At 40.1% G+C, this 21,124-nt stretch overlaps 2 protein-coding genes across 3 annotated transcripts in view; one reads left to right on the forward strand and one right to left on the reverse strand.

Annotated features, from left to right (window-relative positions):
- The window catches only part of FRMD7 (FERM domain containing 7), a 53,036-nt gene that overhangs the window by 22,228 nt on the left and 9,684 nt on the right, over positions 1-21,124 (forward strand). The window contains exons 2-5 of one of the 2 annotated variants that reach the window (XM_012458720.2): positions 5,433-5,537; positions 6,637-6,679; positions 8,589-8,667; positions 12,079-12,176. In XM_012458720.2, the coding sequence (XP_012314143.2) occupies positions 5,433-5,537; positions 6,637-6,679; positions 8,589-8,667; positions 12,079-12,176 (325 nt within the window). The remainder of the gene's footprint in view (positions 1-5,432; positions 5,538-6,636; positions 6,680-8,588; positions 8,668-12,078; positions 12,177-21,124) is intronic. The other variant, XM_012458721.2, reaches the window with a different exon arrangement.
- Positions 15,983-17,669, reverse strand: LOC105721597 (ribitol-5-phosphate transferase FKTN-like). The gene has a single exon (XM_064383623.1). The coding sequence runs from the start codon at positions 17,667-17,669 to the stop codon at positions 16,656-16,658; it is 1,014 nt and encodes a 337-aa protein (XP_064239693.1). The 3' UTR covers positions 15,983-16,655.

Below are 21,124 nucleotides of genomic sequence, written 5' to 3' on the forward strand. Positions count from 1 at the left end.
AATGGTAGTTCTGCTTTTAGCTCTTTGAGGAATTGCCATACTGCTTTCCACAATGGTTGAACTAATTTACACTCCCACCAAGAGTGTATAAGTGTTCCCGTTTCTCTGCAACCTCGCCAGCATCTATTATTTTTTTTACTTTAAAATAATAGACATTCTGACTGGTGTGAGATGGTATCTTATTGTGGTTTTGATTTGCATTTCTCTAATGATAAGTGAGCTTTTTTATATGCTTGTTGGCTGCATGTATGTCTTCTTTTGAAAAATGTCTGTTCATATTCTTTGCCCACTTCTTAATGGAGTTGTTTGTTTTTCTCTTGTAAATTTGTGTAAGTTTCTTATGGAGTCTGGATACTAGATTTTTGTCAGATGCATAGCTTGCAAATATTATCTCCCATTCTGTAGGTTCTCTGTTGATAGTTTCTTTTGTTATGCAGAAGCTCCTAAGTTAAATTACATCTCATTTGTCGCGATTGTTTTTGGTTATCTCTGTGATGAAATCTTTGCCCATTCCTATGTCCAGGATAATATTACCTAGGTCGTCTTCCAGGGTTTTTATAGTTCTGGGTTTTACATTTAGGTCTTTAATCCATCTTCAGTTAATTCTTCTATTTTATGTAAGGAAGGGGTCCAGCTTCAATCTTCTGCCAATGGCTAGCCAGTTATCCAGGGACCATTTATTCAATGTGGAGTATTTTCCCCATTGCTTGTTTTTATCAGCTTTTTTGAAGATTAGATGGTTGTAGGTGTGCAGCCTTATTTCTGGACTCTCTATTCTGTTCCATTGGCCTATGTGCCTGCTTTTGTACCAGGACCCTGCTGTTTTGGTTACCATAACCCTGTAGTATAGTTTGAAGTCAGGTAACGTGATGCCTCCAGTTTGTTCTTTTTGCTTTGGATTGCCATGGCTATTCGGGCTCTTTTTTGTTCCATATGAATTTTAAAACAGTTTTTTTCTAGTTCTGTGAAGAATGTCATTGGTAGTTTGATGGGAGTTGCATTGAATCTGTACATTGCTTTGGGAGTATGGTCATTTTAATGATACTGAGAATATCTTTTTTCGAATGTTGTCGAAGGTGGTTGTTAATCAGTTAATTGACAAAATTTTCTAAAGCAAAAACTCATAACAAATCATATACATATACATACAGACATCTCAATTTTTTATTTTAACATAAAATGTATATATTTATATTTATATCCCAATCTTTTGATATAGGGCCAAGGCCTTTTCTTTAGTATGAACTTCTGATTGTATTCCCTTTTGTCTTTCTTCCATAAACCACATCCATAATCTATCATCAATGGTTTCCAGTCTTGGTTTATTTAATGTGGAACAAGAATGTAAATGCTTGCAAAGCAGTGAGTACAGAATCTTTCCAGATTTCGATGTCTTTCCTCCCTCAATCTTTTATTCCTGTCATATCCAAAACTAATTTGACAGCACATATTTGGGGACTCCCCCGATTGAGTCTTTACAAAAATATCAATTTAAGTTTCATAGAAACAACTCTTGCTATTAATGCTCATAATAATTTTGGATACACATACCATTTAATTAAATGGTGTAATTATAATAACAAGTAGAACTTGTCAAAAATATTTTCAAGAACATAATTATTAGTAAGCACGGGACTCAAATGGTCACTGTCAAAGTGTACAATTGTATTTGAGTACCCTACTGGCCATGAGCTTTCATCACAATGTGGGCATCTGCCAATATTTTAAAGAGGGAATGGAAAGCATTATATGAGCATTATTAAGTGGAAGTTGGTTAAGAAAGTTTCTACCATCCTTGCTTATTAAAAACAAATTCAGACATGTACAGAGTAAAAAGTTCAAGTCCCCCTTATTCTATCCCCTCTCCGGGAATATTGCTGTTAACAATTTGGTGTATATTCTTCCAGATTTATTGCTATGTATATATCTATACATGTGCATTGCTGAAGTGCATATGCATATGTGCATGTGCATATGATGTGCCAGGCACTGTACTAAGACCTTGATGTGAATTAATCCACACAACAACCCTATGAGATAATATCATTATTATCTTCATTTTACAGATGAGAAAATGAGGCTCAGAAAGGTTCAGTAATTTGCCTAAGGTCACATAATGACTAATTTGTTTCCCTCTTAAGAGAACTATTATACTAATAGTATTTTTACTTTGGAATCCCTTGGCTATTCGGGTTCTTTTTTGTTACATAGGAATTTTAAAACAGTTTATGTACTAATGTACATGAATTAAGTTAAATGTTTGGGTTCGTTTATCCATTTATCGAATGTCCACTCTGCCAAGCACTGTACTTAATTCCGAGAATTCAGACACATGGTTTCTATCTTCAGGTATCTAGAAGAAGTAGATCAATCTGTTAGCTAAATGATTTGGCCTAATTTGTCCAGCTAATAAGTGAATAGAGCAAGATTACAGTCCTGATTTATTTTAACGAACTGGTATATAACAGCTCTATGTGCACACAAAATTTAACAGATTTGTTTATAGAACTAGCCACTTTGAATATTATTGTTTCCATGAGAAGATGAGTTTGGAACCCTCAGGAATCAGTGTCTAATTGTTATGACCCAGTAAATTAAAGATTATAAATCTGAGTTGTGAAAGATTTGTTTGAAATGATTGATAGATAGATAGATAGATAGATAGATAGATATTTAAAGGCAGATATTAGGATGAGACAGGACTCAGGATTGGAGTTTCAATTCCTTGAGTGGAAGGACTGATGGATGTTAAAGAATTTAGATCTGTTAAGGAGCTTGATTAGGATGTTGAAAAGTACCAGCTTAAAAAAGAGCAAGCAATTGTATAGAGAATCAGAAGTCCAGAGGAAACAGGAAAGTTGAATATAAGGCAATATTATGAGAAAGAGAATAATAACATCAAAATTGAGAAATTGGATTATAATGATAGAAAAACTTAAAGACTGCATGTTGAGACAGAACCAAGACCTTACCTATTACGTAACACATTCCACAAAGCTGGCCAATTTCAATGTACACTATGGAGTACTGAAGGAAAATGCCTCTCGCGGGGATGGGGGTGGAAAGCTTAGCCACGTGAGTGTCTGACCTCCAAATGTATAAATGCCAAAGGCTTTTAAAGCCAGTTGGCAACACTTACAGGGATGGAAGAATCACGGAATTATTCTTATAAACATAGTATGGGATCTTACAGAAGGAAGCAAAAAGAAAGCCTTAATTAGAAATCTTAAAAGAATGGCTACATATTCTTTGTGACTGTAGAAACATGTAAATATACAAACACATGGCACGTGGCAGCGTTGATAGGGAGGATTAAGTGCCCTGATGGAAAATAAGAATAAAATATGAAGAGGAGAAAGGAAAATCTTGAGCGTCTTAAATTGCTGGCAAAAAAAAACTGGAGTCTATGACGGAATTTGGTCCTCGTGACTGAAATATTTCTTTGGTGTTGGAAAAAGTATTGCTGTCATCTCTCTCTCTTTAGAAATTCTTCTTTTTTTTTTTTTTCATAATAAAAATCCCGTGGCAGCTTCTTGTCTGTGAAGGATTTTAAAAATAGGAGCGATTTCATCTGTCTGCAATGGTCTGTGTCAGCACGTGCCCCAGGCAAGGTTGCCACACAGGCAAAAATGTACCCCCCTCCTCTATAAACAGGCCCTCCCTGGCAACCCCATTCCCTTAGTGCCCCCCCAGGGGTACTGACCCCCTTTTCTTGGACTATAGCTCCATTGTAATCTCCCACATCAAATCAAACCCCCTTCCCCTCGGTAGAGCAGCTCTGTCTCCAGGTGCAAGGGATGAAATAGGTTTCACCCTTTGCGGCCTATTTTCACTTAAAAATAGGACCCAGGTTAACCCAAATGAATCTTGAGTCAGCGGAGCTCTGGGCAGTATTACCAAGTGGAGAGAAGTCCATGGGGAGAGGGGCGTATTTTTGGTCGGTGGGGGGAGGGGGTGAGGTAGGCCGCCTTTCTGAAAGCTATTAAATCCCAGATGTGGGATCTGTTCAGTGTGGTGCTGCCTTGAGGGAGAGGGGGTGGGCGATGGTGGATGGACTCTCTGACCTCTCAAGGTTGCTGTTAATTCTATGGGTCGGTGATTTCCAACTACATTTCCCAGCGCCTGGCTTCCTTTGCAGTACTGTAGGCACCGCGTGACTCGGCTTTAACTAGGGGTTTTCAGCAGCGTGTCTTTGTGCCTATCAGCCAGGGCTCAATTTTCCCATCACGGTCCTCCCTGCAACAGCAACCCCTGGGTTCAGCAATGGTGGAAGCTAAAAATCAGCCCCAGCCACACTCAGCTCAAAGAGATTTTTCACAGCGAACTCTTCAAAGCTCCTGTTCTCAGAGAAGCGTAAGAAAGGGACTGTTTTGTGCTCACAGTGTGTGGGGGCTTTATGAAGAAAAAAAATGTGTGGCCTTATGTGAACAGAGTATGCTGTATGCAGATTTGGTGGGGAAAGTTGCAAAATGAAATCTACTCAAGGGGCTCATAAAATCATATGGTCAATTTCATGTTGGATCAACAAACATTCAGGAGCCCAGTACTATGTGCCAGGCTCTGAATTAGAACTGGTGAGTAACAAGAAAAATAAAGCAAAGTCCCTGCTATGGAGGAATTCAGTCTAACGGGGAAGATAGACATCCAGGGCAAGAAATGCTATGCTTGAGGTAAGCGAGAGTGTTTGGAGGCATAGGGGGGCTTGCCCTTGGTTCAGCCTGTGGCTGATGGACATCAAAGAAAGCTTCCCTGGGGAGATGACATCTGAGCTGAGTAGGAGTAAGCCAAACCAAAGAAATGTGGAAAGAGCGGTAGGTGGAGAAGGATGAAATGAGCAGAGGCATGTAGGCACACAATGACTGGACAGGTATGGGGAACTATGAGCAGGCTGCAGTTATTACAGAGGACAGTGTCAGCAGGAGGCGGGCAAGAGGCTGGAGGGGCAGGCATGGCCACAGGAGGGAGAGGCTGGGTCTCCTGTGCTAAGGAATATAGGCTTTATCCTGATGGGAAGCCACTGAAGGATTTCAAGCAGGGGAGTAATAGGGTTGGATTTACATCTTGACTAAACTGTCTGTCAATTTGCAAAAAATCATTCAAATTGCCCACGGGATGAACTCATTAAAGAATTCCATTGAAAGGGTAGATTTGCAGATCTAGCCATAGTTAAGTGCAAGGCTCTCTTTTTCCAAGATGTTTTGTCATGAGGCGTTTTAAGGGATGTCGCTGAAACAACATATGTGTCTACAGATAGATACGTGGATCTCTCTGTAACGCTCAACATCTCTGAAAAGGATGCAAGTCCTCTAAACAGTGCTTAAAGGGAACAGGGCTTGCAGACAATCTTGTGGCTTCTACCCTTTATTTTGTGATGCAGTAACTGTATCAGGTTAGGAACGCAAATTGTGCTATCATCTTTTTGTTTTGTTTAGCAAAAGTCATCTGGGAAGGCATTGTTTAACCTGAGTTGCAGCCATCTAAATCTTGCTGAAAAGGAATATTTTGGATTAGAATTCTGCAGCCATTCTGGAAATAATGTAAGTTGGTTTCATTATAGGGTTCTTTCTGTCTAGCATTGTTTCTAAATGCAGTCTGCAGCTAGGTATGTAGCGTTCAGATCCCTCACTGAAAAATAAAAAACCCTTGCAACATGATTAGATTTAATAACTAGTTTTCTCCTCCCTCTTTGTTTATTAACAGTCACCTTGGCCAGGTGCGGTGGCTCACGCTTGTAATCCCAACACTTTGGGAAGCCGAGATAGGTGGATCACGTGAGGTCAGGAGTTCAAGACCAGCCTGGCCAACATGGTGAAACCCCATCTCTACTAAAAATACAAAAATTAGCCGGGTGTGGTGGTGCATGCCTGTAATCCCAGCTACTTGGGAGGCTGAGGCAAGAGAATTGCTTGAACCCAGGAAGCAGAGATTGCTGTGAGGTGACATCTTGCCACTGCATCCCAGCCTGGGTGACAGAGTGAGACTCTGTCTCAAAACAACAAAACAAAGTCACCTCAGTTTGCCAAACACAAACTCTTTTACCCCACCTTCCTGTTTTGTCACTCTGTGAGCAGCTATGCATGCTTTATCAATTTCGCCTTTCCAGAGCCTGGACCTCAACCTGCAGTACTAAGACTTTTAACCTCACCAATGAATATTCAGAGGAATCGCCTTTCTCCTTTCTCAGGTCCTAACATTCATGATATTCTTCTGTTGTGTCCTGCCTTGGCATATCTGTGATCTGGCACCTTCCCAGAAAGGCTCATTATGTCTCTTAGACTGACATCTGGGGACCGGAGGGTTCAAATGTGGAGCCAAATGCCTTCATTAGTCTTTGTAGCAACTAATGAGCCATGTATGTGACACCTCTGTCATCCTACTAAGGCAGTGGAGCAGTGATTCAAATGTCAACAAGGAAGTTTATAGATCAACAATATTCACTGTCACTGGGAAAATATAAGGGTGCAGATTAAATGTAGTATGCCATCTCCTTGACATTGCTGTTTATTGCTACCTTTAGAAGTCTAAATAGTCCTGGTACTTGTTTATTTCATGTTGATCTTTATCTTTTACCGAAAAGAAAAAAAAAGCTCTGCTCAGTGCTATGCTCTACCAATTTTTTCATTAATGTTATTACAGGTTTGGTTGGAACTTTTGAAGCCCATAACAAAGCAGGTAAAAAGTAAGTATGGAAAATAATTTAAGGAATAGCGTTCACAGTTAGAGCTTGAAAAAGGTTTCAGCAACCTCACACAATTTCTCATTTTAATATAAGGGGAGAAAAGGGCTTTTAGATATTATTTCAATGCTTCATACATCCAGTAAATTCAGCAATTTAGAAAATTGTTTTAATTTTGCCTGAGATGAAAGAAATCATGCTGCTGGATCTTTGAGTAAATCTGAAGAACTCTGGTAATTACAGTACTCTGTGGATTGGCTTGAGGAATATATCTCATTTTCTGGCACTGCAAATCTTCAAGCATCCTTGATGTCAATCTGCAATGCCATTCACTGTCTGCCTGAAGATTCTTTAGTTATATCCTGTCACAAGCATTATTCATTCGCTTCAGTTCATATTTGAATGCCTACTATGTATGAAATATTTTTGCCCTATATTTTACAATCTAGTGTGATGGTTCTCAGATTTCAGTGTGCATTAGGATCACTTGAGTTTCTTGTTAAATGCCAATTCCTGGTCCTTATTCCTGGGTTGCCAACAACCTGCATGTTTACAAAATTCCACAGATGTTTCTGAGGCAGGCGGATTTCTATCAGCACTGTGCACTGTTTTAGTGTCTCTTTTACTGGTTCCTCTTTCTTTGCCTGCTCTTTACATGTTAGTGCTTCCCACAGTTGTCTTCCCACTGCATAAGGATCATCTGTCACATTATTCTAACAGCTTTTAAACCGGTTCTCCCCATACATCATCTACACTACTCCCAAAGAAATCTATTGAAAACATCAACCTGATCACATCACTCTCCTTCTTACGATGCTTCTATGGCTCCCTACTACTCTTGGAACAATAAACTCCCAACTCTTTAGGATGGTACACAAAGCACTGAACTCTGGCTGCCTTCATAGCCTTGCCCCTGCCACTAGCCACTTTGTATTCCTACCTCTGCTGACTTCGACAAAACTAATCTCAGATGGAGGCCTAGCAGATCAAACACAGAATGCCCTATTAAATTGTAATTTTAGATAAACAAATAATAATTTTCTTATATAAGCACAACCCATGCAATTGTTGTTTATCTGAAATTCAAATTGAACTGGGGGTCCTGCAGTTCTTATTCGCTAAATCTGGCAGGTTTACTCAGGTCTCAAGTCCTGACATCCTTGACCTCCTCTAAACTCTTTTCTCCCTCCTGTGCTTCCCCAGTACTCAGTGCTTAAAGCATTCTAGGGTGTGGTAATTGTCTAGATGTCTGTCTCTTCTACTAGATTGTGAGCTCTTGCTTGTCTTTTTACTCCCAATACCTGCCTAGTACAGTGCTTTGCACATAATGGGTACCCAACAAATATCTACTGAATCAATGGTGTGAATGCTGCATGTGTGCATTTGTGTTTTGTGTAAAAGTTCATTTTCAAATGCAAGCAGATGTGAAAATAAGTACATGTGTTTTCCTAATGTATAAGATAGATAGAGGCATCAGTCCATTGTGCTTTGAATTCTCTTTATGAGATATTTAGGCCCAGTGATGTACACTTGCCTCAGCTGAAGTTGAGCCCTTCTCTCAGTTAGGAATGCAGAATCCCAACTAGCAAGTGCTATATTTTTCTGAATGTGATACTTCTTAGGAGAGGACACAGTAGGCCCCAAAGGGGCACATTTATACAAATAAACTCAGAGGGAGAGAGGGTAGAAAGAGGGGTGGGAGAACTTTCCCAATCTCTATACACATAGAGACACAATCCAGAAATTGTGACACTTTATACATGTGATAAATGGAAGCTTAGAAGTGTGTTGGAGGGAGTGATGGGGAGGGGAGGGAAGAGGAGAGGGTGTATGTGTGTGTATGTGTGTGTGTAGACCTATAACTGTTGTGATGGACATTTAAATAAAACTTATGGAGATATTGTGTTTTAAGATCCTAAGGAGATTGTTTTCAAATTTATGGTGAAATTTTTCCCAGTGGACCCTGGACATCTGCGGGAAGAACTTACAAGGTATAGTGATTACCTGTGTGTCTGCTGCATGATGTTACTTAAGAATCATTATTCTCCATTTATTGGGGACAAGTGCTTCTGGCCCATCTCACAAAGCTTGGCTTTAAGTCACTCTCTGGGAGAAGGTGAGGATCTGGAGAGTAGGTGGGCCTGGCTGGTTCCCCAGGTGTTAATCTTCCAAAGGGTGGAGACTACAGGAAGAAACAGGGGTGTTCTAGAAGTTCAAGCCTGGGCGACCACTTGGGGGTTATGCCATTAACTACTACAACGAGTGTGCTCTCCTTCATGGCATCGGAGTTTCAGTCAGAGAGGGAAGCTTAACAGCACAGGTATGATGCCAGCCAATTTCCATGGAAACTGAAAATGTGAAGGTTGTGAATGTATCTCACAGAAGACAAAATATTCCATAATGATGATAAATACTTATGAAAAAGTGTCCTTCGGAATCACAATGTAAACCTACTTCTGCAAAAATATATTGTCAACAAAACACTCCTCAAAACCTTACTCTACTTTCTAGACTCACACTTTTTTTTTCTTTTTTTTGAGACAGGGTCTCACTCTGGCTTAAGTTGGATAGGCTGGAGTGCAGTGGGAACCTCCCTGGTTCAAGCAATCCTCCCACCTCAGTCCCTGCGCCCTGCTTCCTGCCAGGACTACAGGCACTCGCCACCATGCTGGCTAATTTTTAGGTTTTTTTTTTTTTTTTTTGAGACGGAGTTTCACTCTTGTTACCCAGGCTGGAGTGCAATGGCGTGATCTCGGCTCACCACAACCTCCGCCTCCTGGGTTCAGGCAATTCTCCTGCCTCAGCCTCCCGAGTAGCTGGGACTACAGGCATGCGCCACCGTGCCCAGCTAATTTTTTTGTATTTTTAGTAGAGACGGGGTTTCACCATGTTGACCAGGATGGTCTCGATCTCTTGACCTCGTGATCCACCCGCCTCGGCTTCCCAAAGTGCTGGGGTTACAGGCGTGAGCCACCACGCCCTTTTTTTTTTTTTTTTTTTTTGTAGAGATAAAGCTTTGTCATGTTGCCCAGACTGGTCTTGAGCTCCTCAGCTGAAACAATCCCCTTGGCCTCCCAAAGTGCTGGGATTACAGGTGTGAGCCACCACACCTGGCTTAGATTTAGATTCTTATACATGGAAGAGATCTGAGAGAGAATTTAATTGAGCCCCCTTAGTTTACAGATGAAGAGATATGTCATAGGAGCTAAAATGAATTGTCCAAGATCATAGGAGCTAAAATGATTGTCCAAGATCACAGGAAACTGGCAGTTATTCTCCCTGGTGTCTTCCCCCCAGAAGAGTTCATGGCCAGTTCAATCTTTGCCCCTTTTATAAAGGAAGACTTTTCTAAGGGCCCTTTGCAAAAGTCACTTTTTACAAGCCTCTCTCTCCCTCTTTCTCTCTCCTAATTCTCTCTCCACATTTGTGATCTGCAGGTCACTTTCCCAAATAACTTGATATCTTGGTATCTATATGTATTTGCATTTGCTAACACATTTCAGTTGCGTTTCAAATTTATGGAGATAAACTTCCCACCCCACCCAAAAAAAAATGAATGAGAAAAATCAATGTGATGATAAATGATTCATCAGCTGTTCGGAGCAAAGATTTTGTGTTTGTAGCAGGCAGCTGCCTTCTTAATGGCAAGGACCATGTCAAATGACAAGAAGTTTCCTTTCTTTCATACTAGGAGCAAAATGAAATTCACCTTTGCTTTAGCAACGAAAGCTGATTATTCACATTTACAACGATATTTGAAAACAGGCATGGCAAAGTTAGGCTTCCTTTATTATTTTTTCCATTGGTCCATTTAAATAATACTTAACTATAGTTAAGTTTACAAGGATGCCTTGTCTAGGTTAATATGTAGGTTTCTGAGAGTGGTGTGCAAATGTAATCTTTCTAATTGAATAATTTCTAATGCATCAGGGGAGCTCACAATTTGAAGGATTATAATGATTAACACTTTTGTAAGCTGAATAATCACCTACTAATTTACCTGCTTTTTCAATCTAGATTTTCACCTATCACTTGAAATTAATTTTGATTCACCATATTGCCTTCAAGGTTTAATTGGTTAAAAAGGAAGTCCACATAGAACTTTATTTAGAAAATCACACTTTTATAGGGAAATATCCACATAGATACTCTGTGTTTTATAAAACAAAATATTAGGGCCAGACACGGTGGCTCATGCTTGTAATCCCAGCACTTTGGGAGGTCAAGGTGGAGGCATCACCTGAGGTCAGGAGTTCGAGACCAGCCTAGCCAACAGAGTGAAACCGCGTCTCTACTAAAAATACAAAAATTAGCTGGGCATGGTGGTGCATCCTATAGTCCCAGCTACGCGGGAGGCTGAGGCAGGAGGATCGCTTGAATCCCAGAGGCAGAGATTGAAGTGAGCTGAGATCACACTGCACTCTAGCCTGGGTAGCAGAGCGAGACTCTATCTCAAAAAATAAAAAATAAACAAACAAATAAATAAAATATTGGAACCAATTTTGGACCGTGTAAGAAGGTAATTAGTGGTAGTCTTTATTACACACATTACTTTCCAAAATTTGATTCTCCTTTGAGAAGGACTTTTTGACAAGTGTGAGATAAATGTTATCTGCTTAGCAGAGCCATAGATACGAAGCTGCATTTTATAGGTCCCTGATGAGCTTTTGGTGGGCAAAAGGGCAGTATGGTTTAGTTCTTTTCAGTAAACATTAATTATACTGACTGTGTAAAATGATGTGCTGGGCATTGGTGATACAGAGAAGATGGTCCAGGCAAAGGGAATAGCAGGCAGAAGCGTGGCCCCAAGTTCTTAATTTATGAAACACAGTCTTTTTGGATAGGAGGCAGCCTGAATTCAGTGGCGGACCTAAGTTCTAGCCACAGATTCACTATCTTTTGGTGATATAGCCTTGTTAAAATCACCTAGCCCCTCTCTTTCCATAATTGTGAACTGGGGTGGCCATTTCTTGCTCCATCAACCTCCTAAGCTGTTATGGTAGTGAGTACTTGATAGCATTTTGTAAACAGTACACAACTGGCCTCCTGAGTGCAGCATTTATTCTAGCTGGATCTCCTATTCTCTCTAGCTGGGAATGTGGCTTTGCTACGTGGCAGAAACCACGAGAGGATGATTGGCCAACTCCCTCAAGTTGGCGGAAGGATTTGGCCAGGGTGATTCCTAATGACTGTGAAGCCTGCCAAAGTGTTCGATCAGCTGAGCTGTGGTCCAGGGCTGGTTTGGGGCTGAAGCAAAGCGTATGCATTACTCACCAGCCCAAAAAAGGCATCTGACTGGGGGCACCATTCCTTTCTTGAATCATCTTGAATCTGGGAGAAGGGAAATATTTCTTTCTTATTCCTGTTTCTTTCTCTAAAGATTCTTCCCAATTTCTTTGCAGGTATCTTTTTACTCTTCAAATAAAGAAGGATTTGGCTCTAGGAAGGCTTCCATGCAGTGACAACTGTACAGCGTTGATGGTATCTCACATCTTACAATGTAAGTAGCAAACGTCTGTCTGCTTTGGGACCTATCAGCTGTTTAGAGAACCAAGCAAAGGAGCTGAGCTCCCCAAACATGTCCATCACTGTGTTAGGATTAAAGAGGAGAAAAAGCCTGGATAAGATGGAGCAAAACAGCATGGCCTGAGCCTGAGTTTCCTTGTCTTTAAAAAGTGACAAGAATACCTTTGCTTCTGTGGATTTAAAGTAAATGCTGATTTTCTTCTATCCCAGTCCAATCTTCCCCTCCTACTGCCTTAGGGATTGCTGTCCAGGAGCTGGTTTTGGCTAATCTGGGCATGGGCTTTGCCAGACAGGTCCCCACTCCCTCTGCTTGCCCCAGGATACTTCTCAGATACATGCTCTCTGTGGCATATTGTCACGTTCGTTGTGATTTCCGTGTTGCTCTTTATCATGGTTTCAGAGAACAAAGCACAGAGTACAGCAGGTGGAGAGAGGCTAAAAGGGGAAAAAGCCCCAGGCATCTATTAGAGTTCCCTATATCCTAACAGCCAACAAGTAGCTGGACTAGGCTGAATAACGAAGGCAGGTAGAAGGTGGTCTGGGGAATAACAGGGGCCTTCCAAGGAGGGGGTGATGCCTGGCAGGCCAGGCTGCTCCTGCAACCCCATGGGCAGGGTATAGGCAGCTGGAAATAGTATCTCCTCTTCTAAAGCCAGCTGGACTTTTTCTCACTTCTAGAGAGGCCTCCAAAGAGTAGGCTGTTCCTTACTAGTCCTGCGGGATCATAACTTCATTTTTTGTATCTTACATTCATTTTTGACCTCTGTATCTTGCCTTCCTGATAGTCCAGAAATGGCAGATGTCTGTTTTCACTAGGACCCCCAGAATGCAGTGCTTAGATAGGGACAGTGTCTGAATAAGTGTTTACCAAGCGACTCCTGACAGGGACAAGCAATCAGAGCCCTAGGATCTCAGAAAGGCAGGGGGCAGTAAGAGAAATGGTAACCATGGAAGGCTGTTGGAAAAGGTGGCTTTTGTGCTGGGCCTTAAAGGGACACATAGGAATTGGAGATAAGTACTGGTCAGTAAAGGAAACAGCGTGAAAAAAAATGGTGGTTGGACAAGAAGTGGCATTTATAGAGGATGAAAAATGACCCAGTATAGCCCAAACGTAGGATCTGTTTAGAAGAGGTGATGGAAAATGCACCATTTTCAAGGGTCTTGAATGCCAAGGACACTAACCATCATGTCCAGTATTGTACTTTGGCACTGGGGTGGGCGCATAGGGTAGAGCAGATATAGGAAACAGTGCTGGAAGACATCCTTCTCCACTAGCTGCCTGTTGAGGCAGCAGTCAGAGGACTGGGGCTCCCAGGCAGTCTCTGATGGGGGAACCCAAGTTCATTCTTAACAGTTCAACCTTATGGATTTGAGCATTCCCTAGTGGCCATTTGAGGCATAGCACAGAGCACTTGAACTTTTCTAGAGGATGTTGTCAGTAGAACAGAAAACCAAACACCGCATGTTCTCACTCATGAGTAGGTGTTGAACAATGAGAACACATGGACACAGGGAGGGGATCATCACACACTGGGGCTTGTTGGGGAGTGGGGGATAGGGGAAGGAAAGCAGGGGGTGGGGGGATTGGGGAGGGATAACATTAGGAGAAATACCTAATATAGGTAATGGGGGGATGGCTGCAGCAAACCATCATGGCATGTGTATACCTATGTAACAATCCTACACGACCTGCACATGTACCCCAGAACTTAAAGTATAATAATAAAAAAAGAAACTCTTTCCATGGAAAAAAGCTTAAGTTCCAACTAGTTAGCTCTTCACAATTGATCCCAGTGAGACTGTTTCATGAACTCTAACATATTATGCAGAATACAACTAGATTTCTCATTTATTTGTCTAATTTTCCATTCATCTAATAGTTGTTGGATACCTGCTATATTTTAAGAGTTCAAGAACCTCCACATTCCAACCTTCTCGTCTCCTTTGGTCTCACTTACACTTCTCTATTCTAGCGAGATACTCCCTCCCAAACACAAGTTGTACATTTCAAATGAAGCCTCCCTCTTTTATAAACTCCCTGAGTAACTCTTCTTGGTCGTTCATTCAAGAAAAATGTATTATGTACCTACCGCATGCCAGATACTGTCATAGGCACTGGGAACACAGCAGTAAACGAAACAGACAAAAATCCTTGCCCTTATGGAGCTCACATTTTGGCAGCAGGGGAGAATCAGACAATGACCAAAATAAGTAAATAAATTATACAATGCATGGCAGCAGGTGATAAGAGCAATGGAGAAAAATGAATCATAGGAAGGAGATGGAGGAATTCTGGGGGTAGATACTGAATATTTATATTTTTAAATTTTATTCTTTTCTTCTTTTATGGACAAGAGTTGACATTGGCATAAATATTTATTTTTTGAGATAGAGTCTCACTCTGTCAGCCAGGCTGGAGTGCAGTAGGGTGATCTCGGCTCACTGCAACCTCCACCTCCCAGGTTCTAGTGATTCTCCTGCCTCAACCTCCCGAGTAGCTGGGATTACAGGCACATGCTATCATGCCTGGCTAAATTTTGTATTTTTAGTAGAGACAGGGTTTCACCATGTCGGCCAGGCTGGTCTTGAACTCCTGACCTCAAGGGATCCTCCCGCCTCATCCTCCCAAAGTGCTGGAATTACAGGCGTAAGCCACCACGCCCGGCCAGCATAAATATTTAAATAAGGTGGACAAGGTAGGCTTACTGGGAAGATGACAGCTAGACAAAGACTTGAAGGAGGTGGGAGGGTATGCTATGCAGCAAAATCATGTGAAAGAGAATCCTGACAAAGAGAACATCCAGTGCAAAGGGCCTGAGGTGAAAGCATATTAAAGGGCCAGATGTGGTGGCTCATGCCTGTAATTCCAGCACTTTGGGAGACTAGGGTGGGAGGATCGCTTGAGGCCAGGAGTTCACGTCCAACTGGCCAACATAGTGAGACCCCATCTCTTAAAAAAAAAGCATATTAAAGTCCTATAGTATAACTCAAAATGAGCTGATAAGCCATTGAAGCTGTTTAGGCAGAGGAGTGAAATAATCTGAATTAGGTTTTGACAGGATCATGTTGGCTGCTGTGGTGAAAATTGACCTCAAGAGGAAATGGTGGAAGTGAGGAGACTAGATAAGAGGCTATTACAGGAGAGAGAGAGTGAAAGAGAGAGAGAGAGAGAGAATGAATGGTAGTTTAGACTAGCGTGGTAACAGTGAAGGTGCTTATAACATTTGTCACCTTCTGTTACTGGAGCTATCTCATTTGTATGCCATAATTGTCTTCTAAAATTGTAATAGTCTTTTTTTTTTTAGAATACATTAAAATTTTTATTAATATATTAGTGTCATTAAAATTGGGAGTGCAAGGATTATACATTCAGAAAATATAAAATGTACTAGAATTTCTCATATTTATACCTAAGAGAGTGACTGAGAATAAAATAAAAGTGAGTTTTGTGAAATCATGGACTCTCAAAATCATGTCAAGTGGAATGGTCTCATTTGAATGATTTATCAACAAGTGCCATTAGAGGTCAGTGAAAAATTTCTCACAATGGATGGAAATTTAAGCATTACACAAGCACAGAGTTTCTTCTCACTTCAAATATGAAAACAGTATGTATACAGAAATTTACTTATCTTGACAAATAAGCTCCGATATAAATAAGCTCTCATCTTCACTAAAAGAGTAATGCCTTATGCTCTAATTCAATTCCACATAAGATTAGTTGAAAAATAAACCTGACGTCATCTTTTCTTGATGCCACCGAACATCTGGTCACTTGAATATTAACTCAAACTCCGCAATCTTAAAAGTAGCACTAACATATCAGCTTAAATGCCCAGAACAGGAATGGGTTATTCTTTTTAACTAGTATAACCTTAGCTTTGCCTGGTGAGCTCATCTTCCAGTTCAAACATTACTTAACGTTTTAAAAACCTTTACAGAACTTGAACTCTTCAAAGGGTGGGGGAGGGTTCCCTCAAAGGAAAATCGAGTTGTTTACCAAAGGGAGGGATAAAAGAGGCAGGTATTTGTCTCATTAATCTAGGCTTCTCCACTATAACCTAGCATTGTATGTGGCACATGAAAATTCCTCAGTAAGTGCTAAATGAGAGAATTAAATCAGATGGCTCTGGAGTGACAACCCTTTCTGTGTCTTCAAACTTGTCACTTTTTTTCTTTGGTTCCCACTTATGTTTGACAAATAGGCATGTATCTTTTTAAACAGTTATCTACCTTTTTTTCCAAGAGAGGAATTCTCCCATTCAACCTAGTATCTCAATATAACTGGATAACCTCATCCCACTCAGAAATAGGCCAGATTCCATTGGGTTGCACATTGGGAGGAGAGCGCTTCCAGTCCCATGTCTTTACAGGAATCTTCCAGGTCTTACCATAGTTGGCTTCAATGTATTCGAGGGTTTCACAGGGCACATGAACCTTCATGTCTACAAACTCAGTCCAGCAAAGTGTAGACTTGGGAAACAGGTATCTGAAAGAATGCTCGAGCTTCTTTATACCTACACTCAATAAACCTAGAGTGTGGTATTTCTTCTACAAAGTGCATTGGATCCTTTGGAATGAGAACTTCCAGTCCATCAACAATAACTTGCTGTAACTCTGGCCTGTCAAAAGCTCCTGGATAATGACCAAACCGTAACTTTCGGAAGGGAACAAACTTCCTGTCAATGTGTTCTTTGAGTCTCAAGTGGCCAGGCCAGAGGTAGTTGCCACTCCTCTCATGAAAGACTACCAAGTGGATAGCATGAGTGGCCGATTTGCAGATATAGTGCAGGGGGATTTCAGTTCCAGAAAGTGAGTCTATCCCATCTAGCCGGGGATCTTTGCCCTCAATCTTTATGCACTGAAATCCCATATTCTCAGCTATACGAAACCAGCCTTCCTCATTCTTCCTTAGGTGATACGGCAGTGCAAATGCAGTAAAGTCTCTTGGAAAACAGAAAAATTTGCATTCTGAAGTGGAGCCATAAGAAGTATTTTTGACTTGTTCAAAGTTCTTGTTAATCAATTCCAATATCGAAGGATCAATAAGAAACACTGGTACATTTTGGTTGGATGTTAGCATAATAAATTTTTTAACTGCACGCCACTGTATGCTATCAAATCCAATTCGGCTTCCTTTGGATTTTGACAAACCAGCTGCATTCCGATGACATGCCCAGAAGTGTGGGAAGGACTGGCCAAGTGGAAGTCTACCACGCGATGCTCGTGGACTGACTGAGGAGTACCCAGCCCAGAGCGCGCTCAGCCTGTGGCCAGCCTCCCCGCCAAGGGGTAGGCAGGTGCCCAGAATACTGGAGGATGCCCAGTAAGGGCACCCGAGCCACGAGCGGCACCTGTTTGAAGGCGCCCACCTATCCCCAGCTATGGAGCTGAGACTCCCATACCTTACCTCACTCAACAGTAGCTCTATAGTCTTGTATGGAGAGAAAAACAAGCACAGTCTCATGTGCTTTTGTTTTTCTTAGAGCCAACATGGGATTTGTGGTTAATAAACTGGAAAATGGGTGTGTGTGTATGTTTGTGTATGTGATTTATTTTTAAAAAACAGCTCTATTGAGGTATAATTTACCCATCATAAGATGCACCCATTTTAAATGCACAGCTCAACGATTTTTAGCAAATTTACAGAGTTGTGCAACCATTACCGCAATCCAGTTTTAAAACATTTCCACCACACCAAAAGAGATCTCTCATGCCTACTTGCAGTCACACCCTGTTCCCACGCTCAGCCCCAAGCAATCACTAATTTGCTTTCTGTTTCTATAGACTTGCCTTTCCTGGACATATCGTGGAAATGAAATGATAAAATATGAGGTATTTTGCATCTGGCTTTTTAAACTCACAATAATGATTTTAAAATTCATGCATTTTCTCACGAGTTGCAGCAGTTTGTTCCTTTCTTTTGCTGAGTAGTATTCCATTTATGGATTTACCACATTTTGTTAATCTATTCACCTGGTCAAGGACATTTGGATTTTTTCCCAGTTTAGCTATTATGAATAACACTATAAGCATCGGCACACAACTGTTTGTGTGGCTACAAGTCTTCATTTCTTTTGGGTACATTCCAAGGAGTGTAATTTCTGGATCTTATGGTATATTTATATTGAACATTTTGGGAAATTGCCAAACTGTTTTTCAAATTGTTACAATAACACTGGAAATGTACAAGGTTTCCCATTTCTTCACACCTTCACTAACACTTGGTATTGTATATCTTTTTGATTATGACAATGTTAATGAGTATGAAGTATCTCACTGTAATTATAATTAGCATTTTCCTAATGACTAATGATGTTGAGCACCGTTTTATGTGCTTAATCCAATGTTTTCTTTGGTAAAATGCCTAGTCAAATCTTTTGCCCATTTTTGAAATGAGCTTTTATATTATTATTGACTTTTAAGAGGGTTTTGTAATTCTGACTAAAAGTCCTTTATAAGATACACAGTTTGCAAGTTTCTGTTTTAATCTGTGACTTGTCTTTTCATTTTGTAAGAATATCTTTCGAAGTACAACACTTTTAAAATTTGGTGGAATTTCACTTTCTGTATAGTTTTTAGTGGATCATTCTTTTGATGTTGTATCTAAAAGCTCTTTGTCTAACTTAAGGTCAAAAAGATTTCCTTCTAGAACTTTTATAAATTTACCTCTTATAGATAGATCTGTGATCCATTTTGAGTTACTTTTTTGTATGCTTGAGTGGAGTATAGTATGAGGTAGGGGTCCAACTTCATATTTTTGTATGTGGATGTCCATTTGTCCCAGCAACATTTGTTGAAAAGAATATTATTTTTCTTCATTGAATTGTCTTGGCACCTTTGTCAAAAACCAATTGACCATAAATGTAAGGGGTTACTTCTGGACTCTCAGTTATGTTCCATCAATCTATATTTCTATTCTTATGCCATTACCATACTGTATTAATTACTGTAGCTTTGTAGTAAGCTTTGAAATAAGGAGGTGTATATGTTGCCCAACTTTGTTCTTTTTCAAAATAGTTTGATTATTCTGAGATCTGTCCAATTTCATGTAAATTTTAAAGTCATTTGCCAATTTCTATTTTTAAAAGCCTGCTGGGATTTCCATGGGGATTGCATCGAGTTTATAGATCATTTTTGGAAAAATTGCCACCACAATAATATTGAATCCTCTTGTCTGTGAACTTGAACTATCTCTTCATTTATGTAGATCTTTAAAAAATTTCTCTTGGCAACATTTTGTACTTTTTAGGTTATAAGTCTTACACTTCTTTTGTTAAATTAATTCCTCAGTATTTTATTATTTTCTGATGCTATTGCAAATGGAACATTTTAAATATCATTTTTAGATTATTCATTGCTAGTATATATAAATACAATTACTTTTTCTATATTGATCTTCTATCATGCTACCTTGCTGAACTCATTTATTAGTTCTACTAGTTTTTCATAGGTTCCTTAGGATTGTCTCTTTCTTTCTTTCCTTTTTTTTTGAGACAAGGCCTCACTCATTCACCCAAGCTGGAGTGCAGTGGCATGGCCATGGCTTACTGTAGGCTTGAACTCCTGGGCTCAAACAATGCTCCCACCTCAGCCTCCCAAGTAGCTGGGACCTGGGATCACAGGCACCTGCCACCATACCCAGCAATTTTTTACATTTTTTGTAGAGATGGGGTCTTGCCATGTTGCCCAAGCTGGTTGTGAACTCCTGGACTCAAACAATCCTTCTGCCTTGGCCTCCCAAAGTACTGGGATTACAGGCATGAGCCATCATGCCTAGGCTTGGGATTTTCCACATGCAGGATCATGTTGACTGCAAGTAAAGACAGTTTTATCACCTTCTCTTCAGTGCCAATTCTTTATATTTCTTCTTCTTGCCTGATTGCACTGACGAGAACCATCTGTACAATGTTGAATAGATGTGGCAGGAGCTTGATATCTTTATCTTATTCCTGTTCTTAAGTGAAAGCGTTTAGTTGTTCACCATTTGGTACATCCCTTGTTTGTTAAGGATTTTGTTTAGTTTTGTTGTGTTGTGTTTACTGTGAGTGGGTATTATACTTTGTGCAATGCTTCTTCTCCATCTCTTGAGATGATAATATGCGTGGGTTTTTTTGCCTTTTATTCTATTATCATAGTGTATATTGATTTTCCTATGTCAAACTGATCTTACAATCCTGGGATAAATTCAACTCACTGTGTATAATCCTTTTCATATGGTGCTGAATTCAGGTTACTAGTGTTTTGTTCAGGATTTTTGCCTTGTATTCATGAGGAATGTTGACCTGTAGTCTTCATTTCTTATGATGTTTTTGTCCTGTTTTGGTATCAGGGTAATATTGACCTCATAGAATTTGTTGCTAAATATCCCCTCCTCCATTTTTTGGAAGAGTTTGTGAAGAATTGGTATCTACTTTTTCTTTGAATATTTGATATAATTAATCAGTGAAACCATCAGGGCCTTGTTGAGATTTAATGAGATTTGTACATTTGTCAGTATTGGTAAAAATAAATTAACGAATTAATGAGCCATTGCTTTGGTCTTTTAAAAAATGTTTATTATATAGAGATTTTCATTATACTGTGATTTTGAAATACAGATATACACCCACCTGTCTAAAACACAAATGGAAAACCAAGAAAGAAGAGAAAACAACAGCCCTCCAGCACTTAAAATAGGTATCCTATTGCCCATGTATTTTATCCAATAGGAGAGTACCATAGGATTCTATGGAGCATCTATTTACTCTTACAGTACATAGAATGCTAACAGGTTCGAATATTTGCTTTCTCTTCTCATTTTATGTTAGATTAGATGCCTCATTTAGAACAAAGTATTCTAAAGTTTGACTTCAGGGGAAGTCAGTGACCAGGAAGTGATTCATATAAATCTGGCAGAGAGGAAAAAGGCATAGAAATTAT

This window comes from Aotus nancymaae, unplaced genomic scaffold (assembly GCF_030222135.1).
Source record: "Aotus nancymaae isolate 86718 unplaced genomic scaffold, 86718_ANA_hifiasm-v0.15.2.pri h1tg000004l, whole genome shotgun sequence".
Lineage (NCBI taxonomy): Eukaryota > Metazoa > Chordata > Mammalia > Primates > Aotidae > Aotus > Aotus nancymaae.

Bases quoted from the DNA above. Each gene is read 5' to 3' on its own strand.
- LOC105721597 (XM_064383623.1), bottom strand. From the start codon at position 17,669: ATGAGACTGTGCTTGTTTTTCTCTCCATACAAGACTATAGAGCTACTG.